Below are 14,671 nucleotides of genomic sequence, written 5' to 3' on the forward strand. Positions count from 1 at the left end.
TTAAAAAATAGCACTTAGGATGCCTACATCCCTTCCCCCAAAATAATAAAATGAGTAATTCTTTAAAGTAAAATAAAACAGATAAAAATTAAAAAATAATAACTTATGTAAATGGTGTAGGTTTTAAACATAGCAAGTATTAGAAAGTATTAGATTTCCCAGAAGAAATAATTTCCTTTGTTCAAGGACTAGAAAGCATGGCTGTGGGTACAAAGGAGAACAGTTTAGGTGTAGATATAGGTATAGAGATGAGATGATGCTGTAGGTGAAGCTGTGATTATGAAAGTTTGTAGCAGAAATCGCAAGTTTGAAGGGTGAAAAAAAGAATTGAGATCTTTTATATAGTTTTCTAAAGTTGTGACATTTCTTGAGTTATCTATTAGATTGCTTTGTTTTTATAACAGAATAGTGATCCAAATTATGAAACAACCACTTAAAGACAGTATTTTCTCTTGCAAATTTTTTATGAAGCAAGGTTTAACAATAAGATCAACAGGTAGCATCTCATTATGCATGAGAGATATAAGAAACTATAAATGTATATTTTTTTATTTTTTCCATGCTATTCATCACTAAGGAGGTATATAGGTAGTGGTGATTTCTTCCAAAAAACACACTGACCCTTAAACAGTGAATAAATGACTGTTTTGTCCTGGGTTGCTCTATTTGGGTTCATACTTCTTAGATTCAAGTATAGTTTTAGGTGTTGAATTGAGTATAGAAAAAAAATCACTTTAGGGATTCCTATGGTAATCATATAAAAAGATAGAAGGGAATGTCTATTTCTATTTAATGATGTAAATTTAAATTTTATTTGATTAATAAATGTATCTAAGGAGGCAAGAAATAACTTCTTTTTGCTTATCAGATCTATTGATATGAAAAGTAGAAAGACCACAGCGAACAGGAAGTTGGGTATGAGATAAAACAAATTGATTAGGAAGAATTTTTATTTTCAAAGAAAGTAATCTAGAATACATTAAACTAAGACAAAAGCTAGTGGAATAAATAATTACAACTGAGTTAGTGGAAATTTCTGAAATATCTATAAGGTGAATTATCAAAATTTTAACAAAACCAACCTAAGTTTCACTCTGGAAACGATTTTTAAATCCCATTATCAATTGTTAAATCAACAACCGGAGTCACTGTACACTTGCTCCCCATGTAGGATCTCTGTCCTTAATGTATTTTACTATGTGAATTAACTAGTAAAACTAGTACTAGTAAAACTAGTACTCAAACAGTACTTTATACTTTGTATATCTGTGTGGGTGCTAACTGTTGAAATCTTTACTTAGTATAAACCAAGTTGATCTTCTGTATATAAAGATAATTGAAAATGAATATTGATGAAGAATGGGATGGGAGAGGGAGTGAGAAATGGGATGATTGTGGGTGGGAGAGAGGTTATAGGGGGGAAAGCCGCTATAATCCTAAAGTTGTACTTTCAAAATTTATATTTATTAAATAAAAGTTTTAAAAAATCTCATTGTTACCATTCATAGTTGTATCGTATTTGGTTAATTGTTTAATTTATTTAAATCTTAGTTTCCTTGCAAAAAATAGAAACAAAGCAATCCAATTAGAAAATTTATCCAAGAGGATTATTAAGGTCCTGCCCCTTTTGCCCTTCCCTCTCTGTTGCTAAGTCTAGATGGAAAATTAGAAGCTATCAGAATTTCACCGAGAAGCAGATACCATACACACACATTGTCTGAATACATCTCAGAAAAACACATGTTAATTTCATGAGAGAAACACAGTGACAAACCATGCAGCCTACAGTTTGGCAGACCAAAACCAGATTTGTTTGATGTTTTCACTCTCTTTACCCTGAGTTTAAAAACAAAAACAAAATTCCATCAGTGAAGTGGGGTTTATCAGAAAAACTGAAAGTTTTTCTTATTTTTCTATGAAAGGAGAAATAAATATTTTACCCTCTTTGGACTTCTTTCTCTCTGTACTTCCTAGAATAATGTTTACTGTATAACAAAATAAAGTGAGAAAATGATCTGTGAACCTCAAAATGAAATGATCATTATTGCAGTATGATTTGAGTGAAACTGTCAGGCTCTAGGTTAACAGCAGTAATTTGCATCTCATTTAATTTTTATTATGAATCTACAAAGTAAATGTACTATATGTATATATATGTATATAGGATATATATATATAGTACAAATAAATAACTTGAGATGCAGAAAGATTATATTATGTGTCAATGATAACACTGCTAATAAATTTTATAGTCAGGACTAAACACAACTTGCTGACTACAAAACCAGAATTCTTACCTCAAAATTCTATTTCACCATAAAACAAATCTTGCTATAGTTCTATACTCGATATTCACAGAAGAATGCATTATACTCTATGCTAAATAATAGTTGTCATTGGATACTCTGTCTTACTAAGGACAAATTCACATGATCACATTATTTGTCCATGATTGATCTACTCATCATCTGATTCTGACTGCTAATGGAATAATTTATTTCAGAGGGGTCTTGGGGGTTGACATATATTTTTCATCTTTTTGCCTTTGCAAAAACCAAAAACTTTCACAAAGAATTTGACAAGTTTATGGATTCCAAAATATTCATACTTGTTTCTGGAAAGGGGAAAATATTGGTTCTCTATTCATATTCATATGATAAACTATTTAATCCTTGTGTAGAGGGGGTAGATATAAAAGTTCTAGAAACAATATTAAAATATAAATGGAACACAAGCACTCCACTGGGAGGAAGTCACTTTGCTTACAAAGAACTGTACTTTTTATAAAGATGATCTCCCTAAGCAGGCAGTATGTGCCAACAGAAAAAGCTAAAAGATACTCAGTAGGGAACAATTTCTCCATTTATTTTATTCACATAAAGCCCTTTATCATCTTTAAAAATGCTCACTCTATTTTTGTTTAACAGCATTCACTCAGTAAGCTAAAAGTTTACTTCATGTTCTGTCTCCTTTTAGAAATTCAAGGTCATAGGGAATGCTATGACTCTCTCTCTCTCTCTCTCTCTCTCTATATATATATATATATATGAAACAGGACAGAGAGTTGACAACATGGCTTAGTTGGGCTTTACCTCATTTATAATGATCCAGTGACAGTCAAAAGCAACCAAATTAGTCTCCACAACCTAGAATAGAAAATAAACCAGCTATCAGTAAGCATTCATCATGGAAATGGACATACTTTGCAAATAGCAAGCAAAAAAAAAAAAAATGAATCACTTGTTAGAAAGGTCTCTGTTATTCAATTCGTGATAGAAAATCATTAGCAAAACACTGTAGAAATATTTGTGTGTGACATGTAGATGCATTGCAGACTTACTAATTAAATTTTAAATTACAATTCTTCAAAAGCCTAGAAAAGCATGGGTTTCAATAGAAAAACATTACTCATATAAATAACTCTTGTGATTTAACTGAGAATTGAGCTTACAAATCTCAAATAACATTCTCTATCTCAAATAACTTGGATGTCTTTCCTATTACCTACCTAATAAATACTTAAGTACATATATTTATTTTGTGTGAATCTAAATTAATATTCTCAACTTCTGATACTTTCCTGTGTATAAGTTAACTACTGTCTTGACAAACTAAACTGCTCTGTGTTCATTTGAAGATCCTTGTGTCATAAAGTAGAACTAATTCTAAAATCACCTGACTATAAAACAGGAAAAGCTGGGTGGATCTTTGGCCTAGTGGTCAAGATGCCAGGTTGGGTTACCTGCAGCCCATATTGGACTGCTGGACTCGAGTCTCAGCTGTGCTCCTGATTCCAGATTCCTGCTAACCTACAACCTAGGAGGCAGCAGGTGGTGGTTCAATAGTTGGATCCTTGCTATCCACATGGAAGATACAGATTGAATTCAAAGCTCACAGGTTTAAGCCTGGCCCAATGGCACTGCTGAATGCATTTTTCCATAGGTATTTCTCAGTAGGATAAAGAATATCCACCCAAATGCAGTTCATGCTTTATAACTCCTTGCTAGTTATTAGAAGCTATCTTCATGTGACACCCAATCTTTTTTCAAAAGTAACAATAATGTCTTACAGAGCAATCTCAACATGAATCATAAGAACATGTCCATGTCCAACAACATGTATGATAAGATTTTTATGATGGAACAGAAACCTTCATGCAAAAACCACTACACACATAAACACTGAGAAATACCTACTGAAAAATGCATTCAGAAGTGCTATTGGATATATATATGTATATATATTTGTTATTTTACTCAATATTTTCTAATAATATATAATTATTTGCAGAATCTCAGTTTTAGTTTGAAATTTTGGTTTAAATTTCATACTACATCTATGCCTCACATTAGTCCCTGGGAGCTTGCTAAAGCATGTAGATAATGCATGATCAGAAAAGTGAGAATGTTACCTGTTTTATCACCATTATCATATTTGAAGCACCCACATGTTCAACATATAAGTGAAGTAATGTAGAAAATATGACCCAAGGCAATTTTCAGTTTAAAAGGGAAAACATCAATTCATCGCATTAATGGCAAACATTATGTCTAATTTTCTGATTATTTTTCTTTAATAGTCTCACATTCTATTAATGAAGACTATTATAAAATAAGTGGAACCTTCATCAGATTTTAAAAGAATACACCCAGATACTTAGATATAAAGAAAGTAGTCTCTGAGTAAAATGGAGAAAAACATGTGCATTTGGGAAAAGAACACAATTAAAATATGGAAATAGCAAGCATTCAGAGAAAACAGTAGGATAAGCCGAAGTTTAGGGAGTACAGATTTAAAGTACTTCTGAAGCAATATTATTAGTAGAGAAAAGATGACTCAATTTAGCTTAAATTGGCCTCTTTGAGGTAATCTGTACCATGTGGTTAGAGTAAGCAAAATTTCAGCTGTGAGAACTCTGCATTATCCACAGAAATTTTTAAGTGAGAAGTTTTGCGCAATAGCTATTTAGGAACTACATAGATGGTAAGGGTTACAGAGTAACATTATGATAATTCTTCTAGACCATTAATCTTACCTTCCACTCAGTCTTTTTTGAAATAATCTTTTAGGCAAAAATGTGCAACAGTATTGGGACACAAGACTGACTCTGACATTCCAGGAAAGAAAGAAGCAAATATGTCATCTAAGGCCATGGCTGTACCCACTGCACAACCCTTCTTTGCTTAGGGTCAGCAGAGGAGTAATTCTTCTTCCTGTCTTCGGTGTAGTCGTCAATATTGAAACATATTTTACAAGTATAAATTTGAAATAATTTAAAAATTAATAGCACACTAATGCAGATTAAATAAAGCATATATTGTCAATTTCTAAACTTGGGCCCTCTTCCTAGGTGGGTACCAGCTATCTGTGAACTCACTGAGGGTGAACAGATATTCGCCCATTCGTCTCAAGGTGCATTTTAAAGAAAGGGGTTTATTGGAGCTCCTATCAGGACTTCAAACCCTCCGTTTCTGACCTGGTTTTCTGTCACATTGACTACTCTCAAGCCATTAGTTGTAGAGCTTCCTTCCAAATGAGGTTACTGCACTATGAACAAGTGAGTGGATGTCAAGTTTACCAGCAATAAAAGATAATAGCCTAACAGTTGCAATTCACCTCAACTTTTAAGCAATATTGAACATTCATGTAATAGAACCCGTTCTATTCTGCTAGGCTACATTTCTGCAAGGGAGGACCACAAAACCACATGACTGAGCCCTAGCCAATAGAATGTGAGCAGAAGTGATGTTTGCCCCTTAACATCCTCCCATCTGCCTAGGTCTGCACTCTATTCGTTCTTGGTTACTGGGCTTGTGATGTCATGCCCAGAGACCTCTGAATGACACAAGTGCTCCAGTGTAGGTAGCAGGCCTGCCTTCCCTAATCTCTGTGCTGGTGGTGTGCTGACGGCAACTAGTCCTCTGCTTAGGGAGACATGACATTTTGGGTTTGCTTGTTAGAGTAATTTAGCCAATCTTAAAATCTGCTAATGCAAAACATTTTTATTAATCTCAGCTATGGACCTTGCCCAACTTTAATATGTTTGAATGAACATAGTTACTGGGATAATTTTTAATTCTGTGATTTTATAAAGGTGTTATTTCAAAATCATGAAATGTTTTTTTGCTTTTTCATGAATATTGAATGTTGAAGATGTTTTCTGCAGGTACATTTTGCTTTGGGGAAGAATTATCCTAAAATGGTACTTAAGAATTCTGTAGTAATAGAGCAAACTATACACATATACACAATTGAAATTCATATGGCTGTGACACCATATTTTAAAGAAGCTGGACATTTTTGATTGCAACATGGTACACAAAGTTAATGTTTTCATCCATTAGCTGAGGAAAAGTCCACTAAAAGAGACATATAGGAGCCAGCCTTGTGGCACAGCAAGTAAAGCCTCTGCTTGCGACACCCACATCCCTTTTGGGCAATGGTTCATGTTCTGGCTGCTCCTCTCCCAATCCAGCTCCCAGTTAATGGCCTGGGAAAAGCAGCAGCAGATGATCTGAGTTTTTGGGTCTCTGTTGCCATGTAGGAGACCCAGAGGAAGCTCCTGGCTCCTGACTTTGGCTTGGCCCATTGCTGGCAGTTGTGGCCATCTGGGGAGTGAAACATAAGATGGAAGATCTTTCTCATTCTCTCTCTAACTCTGTTTCAAATAAATAAATAAATCTTTAAGAAAGAAAGTACTTTATATACAATTTATAAAAAAAGGAAAATACCATTTCTCTTAATTATTAATCCTCATATTCCTTAGGTCTAGGTTAACACCTTCATGATAACTGAGGAGCTGGCATGTGCTCTCTGATCATTTGTAATTGAATACTGTGAAAAGTGGGTGAGGTTGAGAAGTGGCTAAAAGGGTAACTGATTATTAATAATAGAAGGTGCACTTACTAGAGAATTCAACAGCCTGGTCTTTGGAAACACAGTACGCTTTCAGTTCTTTCACTCAAATGACTAGTGTAGTTCTAGCATTAGAAGATATGCTAGTGTGCTTCAGAAAGTACATGGGAAAACTGAATTCAAATTTAAGTTTATTTTGGTGTGAAAATTTCCATGCATAGTTTTTTTTTATAATATGCATTTTCCACGAACTTTTGTAAGACTATTTATGTATGTGACTTCAAAATAGCTTTTCACCAAACTTTTCTTTTAATTTCATTCCCCATGACCATTTTGAAGTAATTTCATATATATATACAGAGTGATGAAAACCTACAGTAGAATTAAAAGAAAAAAAAAAGAAAGAGGAGCAGTAATATGGTTTATGCTTTTCATATATTATCAAATTGAGCCGATGTGTAGTACTCATTATTAGCAGAGACAGATTTACAGAAAAAGAAGTTCCAAGCCTTTGTGGAGTTAACAAAAGATAACTATTTAAAATCCCAAATCAATTCATCTGATTATTTCTGTATTTCTTAGCAATATTAATCCCTTTCCACTTGATACACTGAAGCCTAAGTAAAGCTCTGTCAAACTAGTGGCATTACAAACTTTGAGGATTTACTTCGGGATTTGAGAAGTTATTTTAAGACATCCTAGAATTTTTAAAGCTTGTATATCTATTTCCACAGTTATGTTAGAATTCAAAGAGGGAAAATTAGTTCCTTTTCCCACCTTCTTTATCTGGGTAATGCATCTCCTATTTTGGCAGTAAACATCTGAAATCAATAAAAGGAATTAAGAAATTTTATTAAAGTTTTATTTTCAGATGGAACCTACTGAATATTCAGGCATATCAGTGTTACAGCTATTAAGTCTCAATGTATGAATGCTTAGTTTTATAAGTTAATAAACACTTGTGTATTTTTAAACAAAAATTTCATAAAGTTTGAGGGTGTTACGACAAAATAAAGATGCTAAACTAATCTTTATCAAAATAATATGCTCATGTGTATTTATATTAAGTGTGAATAATAACATTTATTGATTCTGCCTAAAATATATTACACTTGAACTATCAAAACAAAGTGGCAAATGCATAAGGAAAGGAAAAAAGTGAGCCAACGGGGACTCCGCTATGTTTGGTTATCAAAATAACAGAGGGAATCAAAGCATGAGTTTTCCTTGGTAATCTGTTTCTTCTCTCTCTTATTCCAAAATTCTCTTTCATTGTTCCATATGAACAAATTGATAGTGCAAAGAGAGCATTCTATCTGTTTTTATAAAGCTGATGTCACATCCATATATGTTAATCATAACAGAAGAGACTATCCCACCTCCCAAGACGCTGAGCTTACTTTAAAGGAATTGAGCAAAAAATGGAAAAAAAATCATGTCCTGTCAGGGAGACAGGCGATGAGTAAAGACAGACCATCTGTCACTGGCAGGAACTTTAGAACTTGGGAATCTTTAGAAAAGCCTGACAATATTTCATCACGTCTCCCATCATTTGTTCTCGAATCTTTAGATGTGCTAAATATAGGAAAATCCATAGCAAAGAAATCAACAACACTGCCAAAGTGTGTGTCTCACCGGTAATAAATGTGGAACAGTCCCTACAAGTGCATAGGACAATGTAATTGACTAAACAATAACAGCAACATGCTGTTTTCACTCAGTGTCGTGACTTAACTAAATTAAGCTTGTTCCCTTTGCAGGATGCCCTAAAATACTACACATTTATGCAAAGGTTTCCAGTGCTCTGAGCTCCTGCAGCAGCAAAGATAGCAGCTGTCTGCTTCCCTGTTCTCCCTATCTCCAATGGTCTGGTGGGAACCAGGGAGTAGCAGGCCTAGAGAGTGGACACCAGTGGTTATTCTGGAACAAGTCGTCAGAAAAATATTAAGGAACCAGTCCCTCCCTGGTTCTTCATCTACAGCCACACTGCAGCTTTTGTCAGCATTGTGAGAACTGTTTTCTCACAGACATTAGTAAATGTTTTATAGCCAAATAGATTCAGAAATGCTACGTTAAGCAAAGTTGAACAGATGTCATTATAGCATGAATCCAGAAAACTTTAACAAGCTAATACCAATTAGAGATATAATTAACATAAAAGTCAAGTTAATATGTAATATTGTTTCATATATTAATATTGCGGGACATACAGCTTCAAATTTGTACGCATGGATTCTGAAGTCAGAGTCCATGCCTCTGTTTTCTTGGTGTGACTGAACATACTACCTGCTCATAAACTTCAATTTCCTCATTTGTCAATAGGAATAATGACAGTGTCCATCTAATAAAGTCATAATGAAAATTATTAAGTGAGATACTGGCCCACAGCAAACGAACTAGCAACTATTTATATTTTAATATACATGTCTTAGGGATCTCCAGGAAAATCAATTTAGAATACAGCATATTCTACATGGAGTTCACCACAGAAACCATTTCCCACTGTAAATCTCAGGGGATTAGTCCATTTGTGGAAATGTAAACTAGAATCAGTGTCAATTTACTTACATATTTCTAAGAGATCCGAAATCATTTTGGAACCCATGGGGCATTCTATAATTTAAAATTACATTCCCTTGATAATCCCACACCACTAACAGAGGAAAATATTTCCACAAAACAGAAGCAAAAGATGAGTGACTATAGTTTATATAGAAGACTCAAATGCATATGCAGTAGTTGTCACCAAATGGTCACATTTATTCTTCTTCTGTTTTCTCCCTTTCTAATGAAACAAAACAAAACGCTCTACCCAATGAAGTATGTGGCAAAGGGGTACATAGTGTCTAACAGATTTTTAGCAAGAAGTTCATGGTACAAAATAAAGTAAATCCAACGCCCTGAGTGTTGTGTATGGTAAACTGTGCTACCATTGGGGGGGGGGGGGGGAATGTAATTAAATATTCTAAGTCTCTGAAATGCACTGAGAATACAAGGCTCCAGTAGCCCTTAAAGTACACTAAACAGGAACTTGCTTCGTTTTCATTGTTTTCTTTAGCTGTGTTTGTGGTTGCTGTTTCTCTTCTCACTAGAAGAACCAGAGCCACAGTAGACGAAGACGTTGTTGTCTGGGTAGCTTCCATTTTTAAATCCCAAGTGTACCCAGCAGATGGCATCAGTAATCCCTCATGCTGACACTGGACAGCGTGGGGACCCTCTGAAAGGACCCTCTTGTTTGCATTTCCCTGGAGCTCAGCATGGGTCCCCAGCTCTCTCTGTCCTTATCCAAGCAGTCACTATCTGCCATCCCGCCCCGTGCCTTTCACTGTAGAATCTCGGCTCCGATCAGCCAGCTGGAAGACCACAAACACACTTTCATCCAAATCCTCTTGCCATTACTGCCAAAGTTATTTCATAAATGGATATGCTAGATTTATTGTTACTGCTGTGCAGTTGGGTCTTCCCACATCCCCTGGGAGACAGAAATAAGCCACTGCTGTGATCTGGCCAATGACTCCGCTTGCCTGCTAGGCTTCCTAATGTGTAAAGATGGGCATTAATGCTAGAAAATAGAGACTCTGTCTTCATTACATGGCACACACCCACCACCCTGTCCTAAATTATTGTACAAGGACTGAGCAGCGGTTAAAAGTAAATTCATGATTTCAGCATTTTGCCAAAGAAGAACATTAAAAAATGTTGACAATTATTGCCAGTGCAAAGGACCACTAAGTTAAAGCTCACCATTCTTTCTGAACTTCTGCTGGTGCTGGGGTGGTTTTATATGTGTACAGCTCTATTGATTGATGGTGTGCTATGCTGAAATAATTAAGAAAGTATTGTTTGTAGAAGGACAACTTCTGCATTGCCTATTTTGCCATATTCAAAACTGTTAACTTTTGACACACATAACCAGGGAATTACATTAAAATATTTATTTTGTTTTTTAATAGCAAAATGACACATGCAGAGTAAATTAATCCTTAGACATGCCTAGCAAACAAATGAATATGAACTCCAATTTGGATTTTGATCAGGGCTACAAATGATGATATGGGAACACATTGACACTTAGTGGGTAGGATTTATACATGAAGATTTTCTTGGGATCTTGAAGCAAATAAGAAAAGAAAAAAAGATTCTATAGAGAAAGCCACTGATCATATATATATATTTTTTTTTGACAGGCAGAGTGGACAGTGAGAGAGAGAGTCAGAGAGAAAGGTCTTCTTTTTGCCGTTGGTTCACCCTCCAATGGCCGCCGCGCTGCGGCTGGCTCACCACACTGATCCGATGGCAGGAGCCAGGTACTTCTCCTGGTCTCCCATGGGGTGCAGGGCCCAAGGACTTGGGCCATCCTCCACTGCACTCCTGGGCCACAGCAGAGAGCTGGCCTGGAAGAGGGGCAACCGGGACAGAATCCGGCGCCCCGACTGGGACTAGAACCCGGTGTGCCGGTGCTGCAAGGTGGAGGATTAGCCTAGAGAGCTGTGGCGCCGGCCCCACTGATCATATTTAAGAGCAGCAATGGGCCCTTCACAGCCCTGAACCTTCACGCCTTTGCTCTGTCCTTTCCATCTCATCTCTAGGCTCTCTCCTTGACAATGTGTTTCTTAGAACTCAAAGATTGAATCAAACATCAAAAATTTTCCCACCTCCACCTCATGAACTCCATGTAGTATTTCTCCACACTCTGCTTACCCAAGAGATAAAAGTCTCATCCCCGCCTTAAACAACTGCATTTAGCTAGGCAAGTGACTGTGATTGCGCCGTGTTATATTTTCTAACTCCCACTTGCCTCCAGTTCATCTACATTGGCTTTCCTGCTGCTCCTCCAGTTTGGTCCAGGCTATGTCTCACCCTTGCCTCCTGAATTGCCCTTCCATCAGCGATGCACGCTTAGCTTCTTCCTTCCTGTCTCTTAGGGATCTGCATGCATGTCCCTTCCTCTTTGTAAGTCCTCCTTGTCCCCCATGTCTGTATCATTGACTTTTGTGGTGGTACTCAGAGCATCTCTCCAACCTGAGACACACACACACACACACACACACACACATGCTTATTTACCATATCTTTCTGTACTCCAGGAGACAAAGCTTCAAAGGTTCATAGGAGTAACGACTTTATTTTGATCACCTGTCTATCTCTCTACAACAATGAGTGAAAAATTAGAGTTTCAGTAAAGTGTTGCCAGGGACAAAGCAGAATTTACTAAATCTTGTTTGTGGGCAAAAAGATAAGCAAGTTGTCCTAACTCATAATTTGTACATCTGGAGGTCAATTACTTCTCCTGGGATTTAACTGTTTGATAAACTGGTATGGAAAGGAAGTTATTAGATAAAGTTTAATTTCAAAGAGTTAATCAGAAAATTAACCCATTCACATTTTCACAAGATCTCAATTAAGAATATTTTGATTATTTATGTGATAACCAAGTATGAACGCATTCAATTCAAAATCTCCCAAGCCAAAAACTCCAGAATGTAGAGGCTTTAAAGTACTAGGAAAAGAACATATACTTTGAATGCATGAGGGCCAGCATTGTGATGTAGTGAGCAAAGCTGCTACCTCTGGGCTTAATGCCCTATGTGGGCACTGGTTCGAGTCCCAGATGCTCCACTTCTGACCCAGCTCCCTGCTTATGGCCTAGGAAAGGCAGTGGAAGATGGCCCAAGTCCTTGGACCCCTGTACCCTCGTGGGAGACCCATAAGAAGCGCCTGGCTCCTGGCTTCACATTGGCCCAGCTCTGGCCAGTGCAGATGGAAGAGCTCTCTCTCTCTCTCTCTCTCTCTCTGTCTCTCCTTCTCACTCTGTAACTCTGACTTTCAAATAAACAAATAATTCTTTTTTTTTTTTTTTTTTTTTTGGACAGGCAGAGTGGACAGTGAGAGAGAGAGACAGAGAGAAAGGTCTTCCTTTGCCGTTGGTTCACCCTCCAATGGCCGCCGCGGTCTCCCATGGGGTGCAGGGCCCAAGCACCTGGGACATCCTCCACTGCACTCCCTGGCCACAGCAGAGAGCTGGCCTGGAAGAGGGGCAACCGGGACAGAATCCGGAGCCCCAACCGGGACTAGAACCCGGTGTGTCGGCGCCGCTAGGCAGAGGATTAGCCTAGTGAGCCGCGGCGCCGGCCACAAATAATTCTTAAAAAAAAAAGAAAGAAAAAAGTTGAATAGCTGCACTTGAGTCCAAATTCTGGGCTACCCTTCTTGACAATCAGGTCTACCATTTACTGTGAGTCCCAGGTCTCTGTCCATCTAAATATAGCCTTCTTCACAGGTGTGTCATGAGAACTAAATAGCTAAACGTATCTAAAGCACTTGGGACAATGTAAGTGTTCAAAAATCACTCAGGCTACTGCTACATTTTTTGACAGTACAAACAAATCACTGTGAATGCATTTATTGCATTTAGAAAATGTTGAATGCTATTCACAGTATAATAATAATAATAATAATGTAAGAGAATATTAATTGATAAGTTATATGTACCAGATGGCAAGTCCTTATATATACAGATTTAATCCTCTCGGCTTCATCCTGTAAGCACCACAACTATGTCCATTTTACATATGAAGAAACAGAGGAACAAAAAGCTTAAGTAATTCACCAAAATTACAAAGTTAATTAGGGGTACAAGGCAGGATCAATAATTAGTCAAGTGCTTTTCCACAAAATATTCATTTAGCCCTTCTTTCAAAGTAGCAGAAACCATTATGCATTTTTTATAATGAGAATTACAGTTAAACCAAATGTTGCAGAACATTTTGTGTTATACACTGGAGTTTTATGATTTTGCACTCCTCTGTGCTAACTTTTGATCATCTGCTGTACATCACATACAGAGAGAGGCAGACAGAGAGAAACTCATAGAAGAATTTGGTAAATGAAGTGATTTCATTCATCATTCTGTTAGGTAGGAAGTCAGATATGAGCTTATGTGTGTGTGACAGGCCTAAAGAGAAGAAAGGCGTCTATGTCCAGCACATGCATCTGCATCTCAAAGTCATCCTGACAATGTTTCAGGGGCAGCCTGGTATTCGCATCCTGCCCTGCCCCCTTCTACCTGATAACCTGCCAGGTGGGGGTTCCCCGCCCCTTCTGCCTGACAAATCTTCCACAGTCTCCCAGATGCAGCCCAGTAGCTGCATTTCAAACACCCTGCTCCGGATCCCCATTCTCCAGGGGGACTTGCTCACCCTTCCTCTAAACTCAGGAAGGCGCCAGCTAGGCTTCCATCTGCTGATACCTTCAGGGGAAAACTCAGAAGTTTTTCTATTTACACCCAAAAAGCCCTTTGTTCCAAGAGGAGCAGAGGTGGGGAAGCAAGACCCATCTCCTTAAACACCCCTCCCCGCCCCGCCTCAACCGGACTGCACGCCCAGCCCTCTGCCTCTCTGCTGAGTTGCCTGCCCAGGTGTAATCTCTCCACCCAATCATGTAACCTCGCTCCTCCCCCGTCCCCCGGTCTGAGCGACTGGGCACTCTCCCTCAGGTTCTGTCTGGAGAGGTGCCCATCCGTCCTTACGATGTCCCTTCCCTAATAAACCTTGCTATTTTGCCTCCTATTACTCTGTCTCACGCATGAAATTTTCTTGCACGAAGACAAGAATCCTGCCATTCTCCCATAACAATTCTACTTCATGACCTTTTGCCTGGAAGTGGTGTAAGAAAAGTTGCTTTTCTTTTAGTGAGATTGAGTATCTGATGGAACAAAGACTTAAGCCTCAGTCAGTTTAGATTCCTGTTACCCCTGCCTTCTTTCAAGAGACCAGTTCTGTCTCACACCTTGTGTTGTTCTCCAACCCACCCCCTG

The 14,671-nt window shown here is 37.6% G+C and overlaps 1 protein-coding gene across 4 annotated transcripts in view; it reads right to left on the reverse strand.

Moving 5' to 3' along the window:
- The window catches only part of GRID2 (glutamate ionotropic receptor delta type subunit 2), a 1,616,513-nt gene that overhangs the window by 661,211 nt on the left and 940,631 nt on the right, over positions 1-14,671 (reverse strand). For all 4 annotated transcript variants that reach the window (XM_051819556.2, XM_051819557.2, XM_002716957.5 and 1 more), the window contains one exon: positions 3,093-3,146. In XM_051819556.2, the coding sequence (XP_051675516.1) occupies positions 3,093-3,146 (54 nt within the window). The remainder of the gene's footprint in view (positions 1-3,092; positions 3,147-14,671) is intronic.

Source organism: Oryctolagus cuniculus, chromosome 8 (assembly GCF_964237555.1).
Source record: "Oryctolagus cuniculus chromosome 8, mOryCun1.1, whole genome shotgun sequence".
Classification (NCBI taxonomy): Eukaryota; Metazoa; Chordata; class Mammalia; order Lagomorpha; family Leporidae; genus Oryctolagus; species Oryctolagus cuniculus.